Source organism: Siphateles boraxobius, unplaced genomic scaffold, assembly GCF_051911475.1.
Source record: "Siphateles boraxobius isolate OS27281-9 unplaced genomic scaffold, OSU_SipBor_1 6, whole genome shotgun sequence".
In the NCBI taxonomy this organism is placed as follows: domain Eukaryota; kingdom Metazoa; phylum Chordata; class Actinopteri; order Cypriniformes; family Leuciscidae; genus Siphateles; species Siphateles boraxobius.
The window spans coordinates 36187641-36200736 of NW_027509186.1; the positions used below are offsets into that span (position 1 = coordinate 36187641).

Genomic DNA, 13096 nt, shown 5'->3' on the forward strand with positions numbered 1-13096 from the left:
TTTTTTTTTACATTATAGTTGATCCTTGCAGTGACAGGATTGGTGTATTACCATAACTGTTTCTCTCTCATAAAGGAGAAGGAATTTTCTAATCTGCATTAGGGCTATGCCTCAAATGTGGATGGAGCTTAATTAGTTAAACATTATTTTAAGAAAGCTCAAAATAGCCAAATACTGTATGTGCTATTAAATGTGCTATGAATAAACTTTTATAAAATAAAAACAGCCGCTCTGGTAAATAGTTTAGACAGGTGGACTCAAAGAATACACCCAATAGAGAGCTAACTTACCATCCTCCTTGCCGTCCTGAGGAGGAGTTCCTGTGTGGAAATGTAAAGTCGGTAGGCTATAGTAGTATGTGTCCAGCTCTTCAAATAACATAAGTGAAAGATGTAACGTGTTTTATGCGTTATAGCTTATATTATTTTCTTTTTTATCGTCTGTCGGCGTAGAAAAAAAATTGGGATTGAGAGCGAACCGTCAGGCTGTTATGACAACCTGAGTAAGCGCGGGATTTTACTGCTTTCTTTAACCTCTATCCTGGCCGTTACTCTGGCGAGGACGCGCGCCTTGTGTTTAAATTCACACGCCGGCGGGAAGAACGCGACCGATCGTAGAACTTGGTCTGTTGTTGCTGGAATCATGCTGGCGTTGACGTTCACCTGCCGCGTACTTCTCATCTTTCTATTGTCAAATTCGGTAAAGATGACGGACGAAAATCAGGTAAACTCACGACTGGAGGCGAAAATAATGCCTGATTTCAGCTTGCATGTGTAGCCTACTTGTGTGATACATTTTTACAGATGCAGTCTGATTTTGAGAAATCTGCTGAAAAAGTAAGATTAACAGAAAAGCTTTTACATTTACTAATTGTTGCAGAAAATGAAAATAATTAAATTATGTGATGTAATGAGGACTTGTCACACTCTTTTTAAAATATCAACTCTTAAAAAGTCACAAAGTTTAAATATTTAACATGCCCCAGTGAAGTAAAAAGGGTTTGATGGATTTCTGTGTATAGTACTGCTTTGTGTCATAAATTTCCATGTCAAAACATACACCTGTTAACCTACAAAAATGCCCCCTGGAAATGTGAAATGCCTGAGAACAAGCCACATAAATCTGAACAGGCTGAAAGAGTTTTTGTCTGAAAGGTACACAATAATACAGAATATTTACTCTTTAAAATAACTCCATCCTCGAAAGAGTCACATGTTATAGAAGGACAAAAAATTGGCATTCAATTTAAAATATGCACACCTGTCAGCAAAGTGGCACCACATCTCTCATTCATTACTAAACCAACCACCTGAGGCCACTAAGACTGCGTATTTATTTTCATTCACAGTTATAAAATTGTTATACATGCCTCCTGTCCACAGTGCTGCCTTGTTCTCCAACAGAGACATGGTTGAGTTTACTCGCTCTGGCTGTTTGTTACTGCACTCTTGGCAGGAGCCGGTTTAAGCACAACTGTGTTCATGTCACTTTTAATGTTTCATTTTCTGTTGCGTTTTGAAACTGGACTGTGAAGGTGTGGAAAGCTTCCATCCTGATGACTTTGGCAAATCAAGATCAGTAACTGCTTAAGGAAATTCATAAAAGTCCAAAAATGAAGTATTACTTTAACACCTTGACTGAAATATTAGAATTTATAATATTTTTGCAGTTGAGACCTAAAAAGCGGTCCTTCCTACAACTCTATAACTAATAATCATGCAGTGCAAGACAACAACAATTAGGGGAAATAGACATTTTAATTAACAAATGTAAATAAAATATTAATCTGATGGGTCATGTATGGACTTGGCTTGCCCATTTATACATAAATTATTCCACTTTTTTTACAAGTGATATTTAATAAATATTATTTTTATTTTAGTTGTGGAATATATTTTCTTAAAAAAAACTGCTGTAGGTTTTCATGGTTTCTCAGTAATGATTTTGTGTTACATACTGTATATTATAGAGTATATCTGTTCATCAAAGCTGGAGATGTTACCACAAATGTCTGGTGTTGTGAACATTTGTTAGTCTTTTTGCAAGCTCTCTCTCTCTCTCTCTCTCCCTCGGGCTTCATTAATGGACAGACTGCTCTATTTTATTCATGTATTCAGTAAACACTGCCACGGATGTTTAGGATATTCATGGGTAAATGGAATCTCTGCTATTGTTTTGCAACTGTTTTGCCTTTTTCCCACATTAAATCCCTATGTTCAGTACAAATACTTTATTATCTGACATAGAAAGATTGTTACTGCTGTAATTGAAACAAGAAAAAACATGCTCTGATATTTTCTTCCTCCAATATTAACTAATTCAGACTGAGATTGCTGTTTTAACCAAACTTTTATTTTCCTTCTCTAATTAAAGTACATCAGAAGATACCAAATCCAAATGCGGGAGAATGTAATTTTTTAATATTTTATCTCAGGGGTATTAGAAATATAAATATGCACTATATTTGCTTGCTTCAAACTAAATAATCTGGCCTTTGAGGGAGTGCAAAAATATAAATCTTTCATTAGTTTGTCTAAAGTGTCTTGCATCACCTTACGCAACATGGGACCTCAGCGTTTTTCTCGACAGTAGAGGTCTGTTCCTCGGCCAGACACCATGTTTCCCTTTAATCTGCCCTTTTTGAGAGCTTTTACAGAGACTAGCCTTTCAAATTCAGCCACATTAAAAAAAAAAAAAAAACCTGACCACCTCCCATTTTCTAATTATAGTTGCTGGTGTTGGACAAGCAGTGGCCTCAAGTGTGTGTGCTGGACTGTGCTAGAGGGCGCCATCAAGCAGTGTGTGGCAGCAACGGACGAATGTATAAATCTCTGTGTTCTTTTCAACGTGCCCAGTGCATTAACAGCCAGCTGAGGATGGACACACTGTCAACATGCACAGGTAAAGCACCAGATTCAGTTTCTGCTCTCAAGGGACGATGTCTTGGAAGTGTTTTGTGTTTGTCAGCAGATGTGTTGAGCTCTAAATGTCAGCTGGCTCGTTCTCAAGCTCTGCGGGCCAGCGCTCGTTCGGATTCCTTGGCCATCTTTATCCCAATATGCAAAGCCGACGGAACTTATGCAGAGGTAATTGTGATGCTAAAGTCCAACAACTAAATTAACTGCATTCATAATCTCAAAAGAAACGTAAGTGATTGGTTCATTTGGAGGCATTGTTGTTCATTTTGCTGGCGTTTTTGCCTTAATCAGTTTCCATCCCCTGCATGACCTCTCGTGACCTCTGACCTGTAGGTGCAGTGTCACACTCAGACAGGTTTTTGCTGGTGCTCCAGCGCTGATGGGATGCCTGTGAGCGGAAGCTCCGTCCTACACCTGCGGCCCAACTGCACACGTGAGTTCTGTTTGTGAGACCAATGAACTAGTGAGACAGACCGCTGTTATTTTAGTATCATTAGTTTTATGTGGATTTTGGGATGTCCCCTCAAAAAACAAAGGACGGAAATGCCAATATGTGCATAAATTCAAAAAATGTGCATAAAATACAAAACAAGTCGGTTAATGTTTTTATCCGATTAGAAGACATGTGCATAAACTATCATGAAAGCACAATTATCGAATAAATCCCTCAATGCACAGAACAAAAAGTCATGTGACTTTGCAAAAGATCAGGTGATCAGAAAACTGGGACTAACCAGTGGACCAATCGCATCACAGCATCTCAAAGGTTGTTTTAATTCCCTCCCTGAAGCGTCTCTCATGATTTCGTTCTCAAACACCAGCATCCGAGCGCCAGATAACATGACAGCGTTTATTGCGTTTCGTTTGCTCGCTCTGAGACACAAGTCATTTATGATGGAGGAAAAAAGAGCTACAGTTTCTTCCCCGAGTGCAGCAACTTACATTTCTATTACAGATATTTTGCGCCAGTTTCCCAGGAAGTGACGATATTGTTCTCTTGGGATGGGATGGAAATGCTGCTTTACTCGCAAATTATTTATACAATAGTTACATTTTGGAGTTAAATTCGCAACTTTGGATGAAAACCTAGCTAGTCATATACTATTATAGTTTTTGTTAATATTTTGAATTAAATTGTATTTATTTATTTAGTTTTCATTTTAGTTTTTGTGTATTTGGTGTTTTTATTGTTTTTTTGTGTGTGTGTATATATATATATATATATATATTTTTTTTTAGTTTTAGATATTTTAGTATGCAAAATGTTATGGCACGTACAGAATTTCTTTTTTCCACTCAATTATTTCGTAATAATGAGATGTTATGTCCTTAAAACTAAATATTTTCTCATAACAACGAGAAGTTATGTCGTTAAAACTAAGTTAATAACTAATGATCGTTGCGACGGAAGTGAATCAATCAAAACTAACTTTAGCTGGACAATAACTTTATTCTAGAGCTGCTGTAAAGTCAAAACAATCTCTGTTACTTTAAATTCCTATTATCACTGTAAATCTGCTTTGAAACAATCTATATAGTTAAAAGTGCTGTATAAATGAAGGTGACTTGACTAAAACTAAATATTCTCATTAAAACAACATTTTCTTGTAATAACGAGATATGTCATTAAAACTTCATATTTTCTGATAATTACTAGATGTTATGTCGTTAAAACGAAATTTTTCTTTTTAAAACAACATATTTTCTCTTAATAACAAGATGTTATGTCATTAAAACAAATAATTTTCTCGTAATAACGAGATGCCGTTAAAATGACATTTTTCTCGTTAAAATGACATTTTCCTCGTTAAAATGACATTTTCTTGTAATAACGACATTATTAGCCTTGGCAACTGGCTGAAACAAAATAAGTTTAATTTCAGTTAATGTTTTATTTCAAATGTTTTTTTGTTTTTTTTGCTAACAATAATAACCTGATACAGACGCTGCAAATTGGGCCTTATTTTAGGATTTTGGGGTGAAAACATCTCTAGAAACCTCAGAGAACCGTAAGTTTTGTATGGTTAAGCATCACTCACTTTTTCTTCACAAAACCTAAAGCAATCTGTTTTTCATTTCTCTGTGATGAAGGTCAGATGTCAGATATTGCTCAGGAAACCGACGTGGAATTAACACAAGCGAGTGAGAGAACACACATACACAAATACTGCAGTATACAGAAATAAAGGTCCTGTTACCTGACATGTTCCTCTCTGGCTTTAGATCGAGGTGTTCCTGATCCTGATCCACGCTCTGTGCCGACGACTGCAGGTGACATCACTGCACTGATGATTTCTACATCAAAATCTTATATTTGCAGTCTTTTGGATTTAGTGATCATCAAAGCTCAAATACAAGCAAAACACAAACTGATGTTAATGAAAAGAACATGAAAAAACAACATATTGTTGTCATATTGATGTACAGTGTTGGTGAAAGTTACTATTTTGCATTACAATATTACGTTACTTCCTAAAAAGTAACTAATTGCGTTGGGCATAATTGTTTGTTTGTTTTTTAATAACAAAAACAGGTTCAAATTCTATTTTGGGCAAATGTAAAGGCCCTTTCACACCAAAAGTGAAATAAGCTTTAGGCTGAAGGAAATTTAAATTCATCCCATATGAACGATATTGATCAAAAATAAAGATGTAACCATTGTGATACCGTCTGATTTTAAATACAGGAGACACTGTGCCTCCATTTTGGGTGACAATCCTATTCAACTCTGACCCGGATGGAAAGCGTCCGGCCAGACGACCCACAGGTGAGAAGGAGAGATCAGCAAGGCTTCATTTGAGTGTTTCGAAGAGTGAACTTGTTCAGTTTCTTACTCTGTATTCATGCAGACTCTCTAAAGAACTGTGAACACGAGAGAATGTCTTTGCTCGCTGAAGCGGGCGATCAGGGTGAGCGTTTTATCCCAGAATGCAGTGCAGACGGGCGGTACAAATCCGTTCAGTGCCACAGCGGCACGGGATACTGCTGGTGTGTGAGAGAGGACTCGGGACGGCCCATACCGGGCACTTCTGACAGGTTGTGTGTGTACATGTGTGTGAGTGTGTGTGTGTTGTGTGTAACCCAGTGTAGAAAACTGATTATTTTCTCTGTACAGGAATCAACTGCCTGACTGCAGCTCTCAGGAAACAAACACACTCATCATCAACAACAGCTACACAGAAACAACTCTCTCAGGTCAGATCTTAGCATATATTAAAGGGGTCTTGACATGAAAAACCAAATTTGCCTTGATCTTTTGGTATATAAGAGTGACTTTGTACCATTAAAACTTCATGCATGTGTCATAGTTTAAGACGTCCTCCCCATTATAAACGAACAATTTACTTAATCAAGCTCTAATTAAACTCGTTGTGGATCCATGGTATGAAGTGACGTCACGGTATGAAGTGACGTCACGGTATGAAGTGACGTACTAGTCGTTTGCATATGACCGCCTCAAGCGCAAGACAACTACGCCTCATTTCGCATCATCGCATCGTTGTCGCGCCCACATGTGTTCAGTCGACGTGCAGCGAGTGGGTCTGTTTACAAGAAATGGCGATGCCACGCAGATGTGCTGTTCCTGACTGTGGACAAACAACACGTTTGAATACGCTGCTGAAAGATCCAGACGGTGGGGGAAAATGGATGCAGTTTATTTTTTGTGGACGTCCCAGTCACGGCAGTGTTCAAGCGTGTGTTCTCTACATTTCAAGGATGACTGATTTGAGAACAAGTATGATGCTTGCTTTGCCAGAAAATTTTTGCTGAAAGATCAGGCCGTGCCGACTATTCTTGGCCCAACAACGGCGCAGCAAACTGTAAGTAATGTATTTCATCTTAAAACTACTTTTTATGCATAAGCACTGACGTTAGCCAATCATAACAGTGGGCGTTAACACTGAACTCTTAAAGGGGAAACACCCCCAAAACAGACTGTTTGAATCAGAGGATGTGAAACAGGGTTGGAAAAGGTCATAAATCACTACATTTTAAAAGGTTCTTGTCCAAAAAACTATAGTAATACTATAATTGCACCTAAGGGAACATAATAAAACAAAAACCATGTCATGACCCCTTTAAAGGGACTATGTGTAGTTTTTTAGGTATTTTATTATCTAAAATCAATATTTTTATTCATAAATATGTCCTCAATGGTGTACAAATACCTCTGCCAATTTTGACTTATCGTCGTAAACGAAGCATTTATTATCTTTATATACATGTGACGGGTAGGTCCACGGAGGCTTCCATGTCGTTCCGCCATCTTGAAAAACTATAATAGCAGAGAGGGTCAAAAAGTACTGAGCCAACACGTTTCCACAACGTGTTTTCGTTCAGAGCCAGCGTCACATGACTGAAAGCAGCAGAAACCGAGGAGCAGAGCAGTGAGAGGCGCTTGTCACGGCCCCGGCAACTTTAAAAGGCTGCATTGCAGTGTTATTATGCATACTGTAACATTCGCTTGTTCGTTGTGTCAAGTTGCAGTTTGTTTGAAATAACAAACCTGTTCACCCGAAGGAAAACTCGACGAAGTGCTATTAGAAGACATCCTGTCATAGCTTTTTGGTACATAACAGCTACCGTAGATGCAACACACATTTGAAAAAGCGAGTCGCTGAAGAGCACAATTCGTTTGAATGCAAAATACAATTTCACCGCTAGATGGGAGAAACTCCTACACAATGTCCCTTTAAATAAATGGCAAGCAGAATGGAAAGTAACATTTTAAATAAATCCGCATTCTCTTTTAAAGTGCCCCTTTTCTGCTATTTTAAAGGTTGTTAATTTTGTTTTGGAGTCTCCTGTAATAGGTTTACATGCATCCAAGCTTAAAAAACACTTTTCAATTTTCTCATCTCATACATTGTAGCATTAGTTCTTTTCTGAGTCAATAAAGGATGCAGTCTCTCTAAACCCCGCTGTAATGAGGTTTGTGCTTCAGGGAAGATGGAGGAAGAACCAGCGAACTTTCAACACACTTTAATCCAAAATAAACCCAAAACGGAAGTAAAAACGGCAGCCCCTCATACACAGATACACAGTGATACGAACGACAACAACTGCATCGGTTTTATCGTATCAGTTCCAGCATGAGTCTCGTCCTATGGAAGTGCAGCAAAGTGGATTTGATTTTGTAGCTCAGAAAACAGCGTCTTCTCGACATGAACAACACAAACTCTTCCAGTCTCAGCTACAACTGCAGTGTTTGAGGAGCAAAGGAGACGCTGTTCACTGACAGCAATCAAGACCATAGACTGGCACAATGCAGATCTGTTACAAACCTACGAAGATTCATACAGGAAGAGACTGGAATTACTGACGACTCGTTTCAGAAGTTCAGAATCAATTCTTTCTTTTAGGAGAAAATACATTTGAAACTTTGCAGGCCTTTTACATTCACAAACGGCTATATTACACACTGCATGAAAGGTAATATCTGAAAAGGCATTTTAGGGACAGGATGAAGTTGTGTATACAAAGTGTTATATAGAGGCGATAGTAGACTGACCCGTGGGTTTATATTGAAGGGCAATGAACCACCAAAATGTAACTAACTTGTATGTTTTTGGTAAGCCCAATTATTAATATCATTAGACAAATCATTTTTATCAGCACATTCTTTGAATGATTTATGTTGTAAGATGGACCAAGCAAAACTTTTACCATTTTTTATCACAACTACATTTAAATGATCTTAAATGATGTAGAAAACATAGTTTAGCCATTTTATACATTTACTTTTTATTGTAATATTGATTTGTATGGCAATAAATTAAAATACAACCAACAGGTCAGATCTTAGTCTACTTGACTCTCTAAAATACAAATCATCAATTTAATGTGCAATATCTGTCTGTTTGTATAGGTTGTTCCAGTGTTCGAAAAACCGACTTTTTGAAGAGTTTAATAGAAGCATTTCAGCAGGAAGTTGAAAGTGTTGCACCATCTTCTCCTTACAGGTCAGAGACACACACATCGATTACAGTTATTAGACATAAAGACAAGCAGATATTGAGTTATCAGAGGAAACGGTCACTCTTTCAACAGATGAGTGAACAACCATTTTTACAACCATTCAGCACAAAACTTTCTTTCAACATTAAAAAAACACCTGTTTTTTCAACCACATTTCAACACTCACATGCTGACATCTGTTTCTTACTCAACCAGTTAATATTTAAACATTGTATGCATGAAAACATATTTTTTTTTAATTCAGTTTGTTTGCTGAAATCAGACACTTCAACTTTAAACATTGTTATTGTTAACTAAAACTATTAAAAAACATTTTTTTTCATTGAAATAAAGCTGAAATAAAATCTAAATATTAGATGAAAAACTAACTTCCAAAATGTAAACGAAAATTGCAAATGTTGCACTTGTAACAAACTGAAAGTTGAAATACTTAAATTACTGAAACTAAAACTGAAATAAATATAAAATAAAGCTAAATCGAAAAAAACAACAACAACTAAAATTCACATAAACAGGGCCTAAAACTAACTAGAGTAAACTAACAAATTCAAATGAAGTATGAAATGGTGTCACTCGACAGTTGTCCGGTAAAATTTTTATGAATTCTAACATCACGAAAGTTTAAGCTTACTCATGCGCTGCACTGTGTGGAAAGTTTTGTGCGCACACATCCGAAGCGCTCGCTCAGAAAGCCGCGTCTCTGACAGTGTGTGAACACTAAACTGAGCTCTCTTTCACGTCTACTTGCGATTGAGTGGACAATTTCACACAAAATTATGTAAAAAAAAAATATAGCGAGTATCCTATTACATAGTTGATTATGTCTTAAGTGAACGTTAACAGTTGAGAAAGTAATCGCGTATATTAGATTCGTGCGTTCACTAAAAGTCACTAAAGTGACATCAGACTAATATTCCTGCTTCTGTCTGTTTTTATTGTTAATCAAACAACTAAAGGACAAAGAAGAAAATCACACTGCTCTTGACTGAATAACTTTTGTAACTTTAATATGGATTCATCAATAAGGATGTTTAATTTATACAGTGAAGACTGCAGTGCTGTCTTACATTTGATGACTTTATTAAATTTCTGTCGCTGAAAACTACTGTTAGACCTACCTGAAAAACCTGAAAAGCCCTATTTATTTCATTTACATCTTTGTTATATTGCATTTATTTGTGATGGTGCTTGTTATTGTATTATTTGTTCTTATTTTATTTCTGACTGTCTTTTACATCATGTTTTGCATTATTTCAGTTGGGCTAGTAGTTTTAGCTGTGGTATCGATATTGGAATAGAGAATTATGAAATTTCACTGGTATCTAAAATTTTGGTGTCACTACTGCCTGTTTTTGCAAAAATTATTTATAAAGTCACCGGCCATTTTCAGGTGTGGCAAAAAGTTCGTTTTAGGCGCTGCATATGCACATAAAATTTCTAACACTGAAAATATGACAAAAATCAAATCTAATTCAATAGTATATATACACTGCTTTAGAGAAATCGCAAAATGTTCATTCATTAATTTATGCATGCATTAATTTGATCTTTCTAATGATTATCAGTGTATTTCTGCATTGTCATTTCTGTGGCGTTGATCCAGAGCTTCCATCATTGACTGATTCTTCTGGTGTTTCAGGACACCCGAGTCCCGTCGTCACGTCCCCACCTCTCCTCCCCCTGTTCACACTCTCCGTCTGTACTTTATGCTGCTGGACACAGATGGTGATGGTGTTCTCAGCGAGCGAGAAGCCCGTCCGGTACGGCTCCTGCTTCGCAGAAGTCTGCGTCCTCGCCGCTGTGCCAAGAAATTCATGCAATCCTGTGACCGTAACGCAGACCGTCGCCTCAGCTTTCTAGAACTCACTTCCTGTCTTGGCATTTGAGGCCCAAATCCATAAATATTGTGCAGGATGAAGTATCTTTGGAAATGGTTTCAGACATTAGTTTGACCTTCATCTCTCCACCGCTCCTTTGAGTCTGTGACTGCAGTGTTCAATCACTTTTTGAATCTGTTTCAGCTCTCGCCGGCACTCTGACCTTTTCACTTATGCAAGTCCAAACGCTGTGCCTTTCAAATAAAGGACTCGTTATTGGTTTTGTAAAAATATCCATGGGTGAGCCTTTCTGACCGCTTGAGCTCTCAAGTGTGTGTGAGTGTATCTGAGTGGCTGAAAGTGAGTTTGGACACAGTACAGTACATGAACATTGTAATAATTCAGTATTATGACCAGGGTTATTGTAGTTTACTGAAACTAAAACCATACAAAAATGCTTGAAATAAAATAAATGTTAACTGAAATAAAATAAAATATAGAAATTTTTTACTTGTTTTATTTCAGATAGTTGCCAATGCAGCATTTCTCATTTTTGTTTGTTTACTTTTAAAACCACAATGTGGAAACAAAGTGCTGTACAGAAAGAATAAATAAAAGAATGAAAACATAGAACTGATAAAACATATACCACACAACAACAAAAAATAACTAAAACTGAAAAGGAAATTAATAAATATAGGTAATATAGACATATATATTTTTTAAACTTATAAAAATGACAAAAACACAACAAAATTACTAAAATAAAAACGATAATGGTATAAATTAAACTCAACTAAAATGTAAATAAATATTACTAAATTTCTTACAAAACATGTTTTCATTTAAACCTGGAAATAACCACATTTTAGGACTACTTAATACAACAACAAAAAAACTAAATTCTGATAGTAATCTACATGTTTTTAATTCATTTTTCAACCAAAACAAAAGCATTTTCACTGATCTCAGATTTTGAACCACATTTTGTAGTCTTATTGTTACACGTTAGGCTACATGTAGTTACTATAGTAATAAATAACTATAAATTATGCATAATTACATGCAACTAACCCTAAACCAAACTTCATTCCAACCATAACCCCAATAAGTACATGTAGTTAATTAATATTACTCAGCTACCTACTTAAATCTATAATCACACTGTAACAACCACACCTTAAAAAATAGTGTAACTAAGATCTTTTGTATTAAAGCAAAATAAAGCTGTTTCTCTTGAGTTTCGTGTTTCTTCAGTGCTGACAGGCCTTGAGAAGGTCAAATCTACAGTGAGTGTGAATGGAAGATTCATAATAATGTGGCCGAAACACCCTTGACAGATGTAAAGAGGGGTTTTAATCCACCTTTATTTTACAGCAGTCAGATCACACCCCATTTACTCCAGTGTGTTTGTTTCACCTTAAAGGGATAGTTCACCCAAAATATTTACTCACCCTCATGTTGTTCCAACCCCGTAAGACCTTCGTTCATCTTCAGTACACAGATTAATATATTTTTGATTAAATCTGAGAGCTGGATCACTCCTCCATTCTAGTCCATAGGCTTCTAAGGGATTGAAACTTGTTCCCTGAAAAGTTATTAAAGACATCGTTTAAATAGTCCAAGTGATTACAGTGGCTCAATCTTAAAGGCCATGGTGCAGGGTTTTTTTTTTCACCAGGACACTACACCAACTCTCCATTCATTCTCCTCTAACCATGCATTTATTTGTCTTTGACGGCCATCGGCTCTCGGTATTTCCTCATTCGCCCTCTCACGTCTAAACGGTTCGAAATTGTATGGCTGTGGGCCATCAAAAATGTTAACTGTGGGTCTTGCTACCTCTTCCTCATCCCAGTTAGACGCCATAGTAGTCAGTGCCAGTCTGCTAGAATTAGTTCAAGTAGCTGAGAACGGCTGAGGCTACATTCCACCGCGTCTACCTCATGTGACGTCATCGCCGAGTTGCGTAAAAAAATAATCGTTAATAACCAAAAACTACAAAAACTAGACTTTAACATCATTTTGGAGACATTTCTAACTTTATATACATATCTTGACTGCTTTATCTACCCATTAATCGACAGTGGTGTTTAACCTGCACCATGGCCTTTAAGTTTATCAAGTGACGAGAATACTATTTGTGCGGAAAAACAAACAAAAATAACGACTTTATTAGTTTATTTCAACTATTCATTTCCTTCTCTGTAGGCCTCGAGTCAGTTCACTAGTGTAATAGCGTAAGCTTGTGTTGTTATACGTCACACGCATCACACACATGACCAGCGTCGGCCAATAGTGAGCCTACATGTGACGTAGCTCTACGCAATCACACTATGTTAACTGACTAGAGGCACACAGAGAAGGAAATGATATTCTCGT

The 13096-nt window shown here is 36.8% G+C and overlaps 1 protein-coding gene across 2 annotated transcripts; it reads left to right on the top strand.

Moving 5' to 3' along the window:
- Window positions 1–339: 339 nt before the first annotated feature.
- LOC143715330 (SPARC-related modular calcium-binding protein 1-like) lies at window positions 340–11455 on the top strand. 2 transcript variants are annotated; one of them, XM_077207048.1, is made up of 11 exons: window positions 346–723; window positions 2730–2901; window positions 2971–3086; window positions 3252–3351; window positions 5010–5060; window positions 5142–5189; window positions 5605–5685; window positions 5768–5954; window positions 6034–6113; window positions 8788–8881; window positions 10537–11455. In XM_077207048.1, exons 1-11 carry the CDS (start codon window positions 643–645, stop codon window positions 10781–10783), a joined length of 1257 nt encoding a protein of 418 aa, XP_077063163.1. In that variant the 5' UTR covers window positions 346–642; the 3' UTR covers window positions 10784–11455. The 2 variants fall into 2 exon arrangements, with proteins under 2 accessions (XP_077063162.1, XP_077063163.1); XM_077207047.1 differs by having other exon boundaries at window positions 340–723; window positions 2730–3086.
- Window positions 11456–13096: the final 1641 nt, after the last annotated feature.

Excerpts from the sequence above, each read along its gene's own strand:
- LOC143715330 (XM_077207047.1), top strand. The coding sequence starts at position 643 with ATGCTGGCGTTGACGTTCACCTGCCGCGTACTTCTCATCTTTCTATTG. Across the intron at positions 5,061-5,141 it reads CGTGGAATTAACACAAGCGA|ATCGAGGTGTTCCTGATCCT; the intron begins GTGAGAGAACAC and ends CTCTGGCTTTAG. Across the intron at positions 5,190-5,604 it reads CTCTGTGCCGACGACTGCAG|GAGACACTGTGCCTCCATTT; the intron begins GTGACATCACTG and ends TTTTAAATACAG.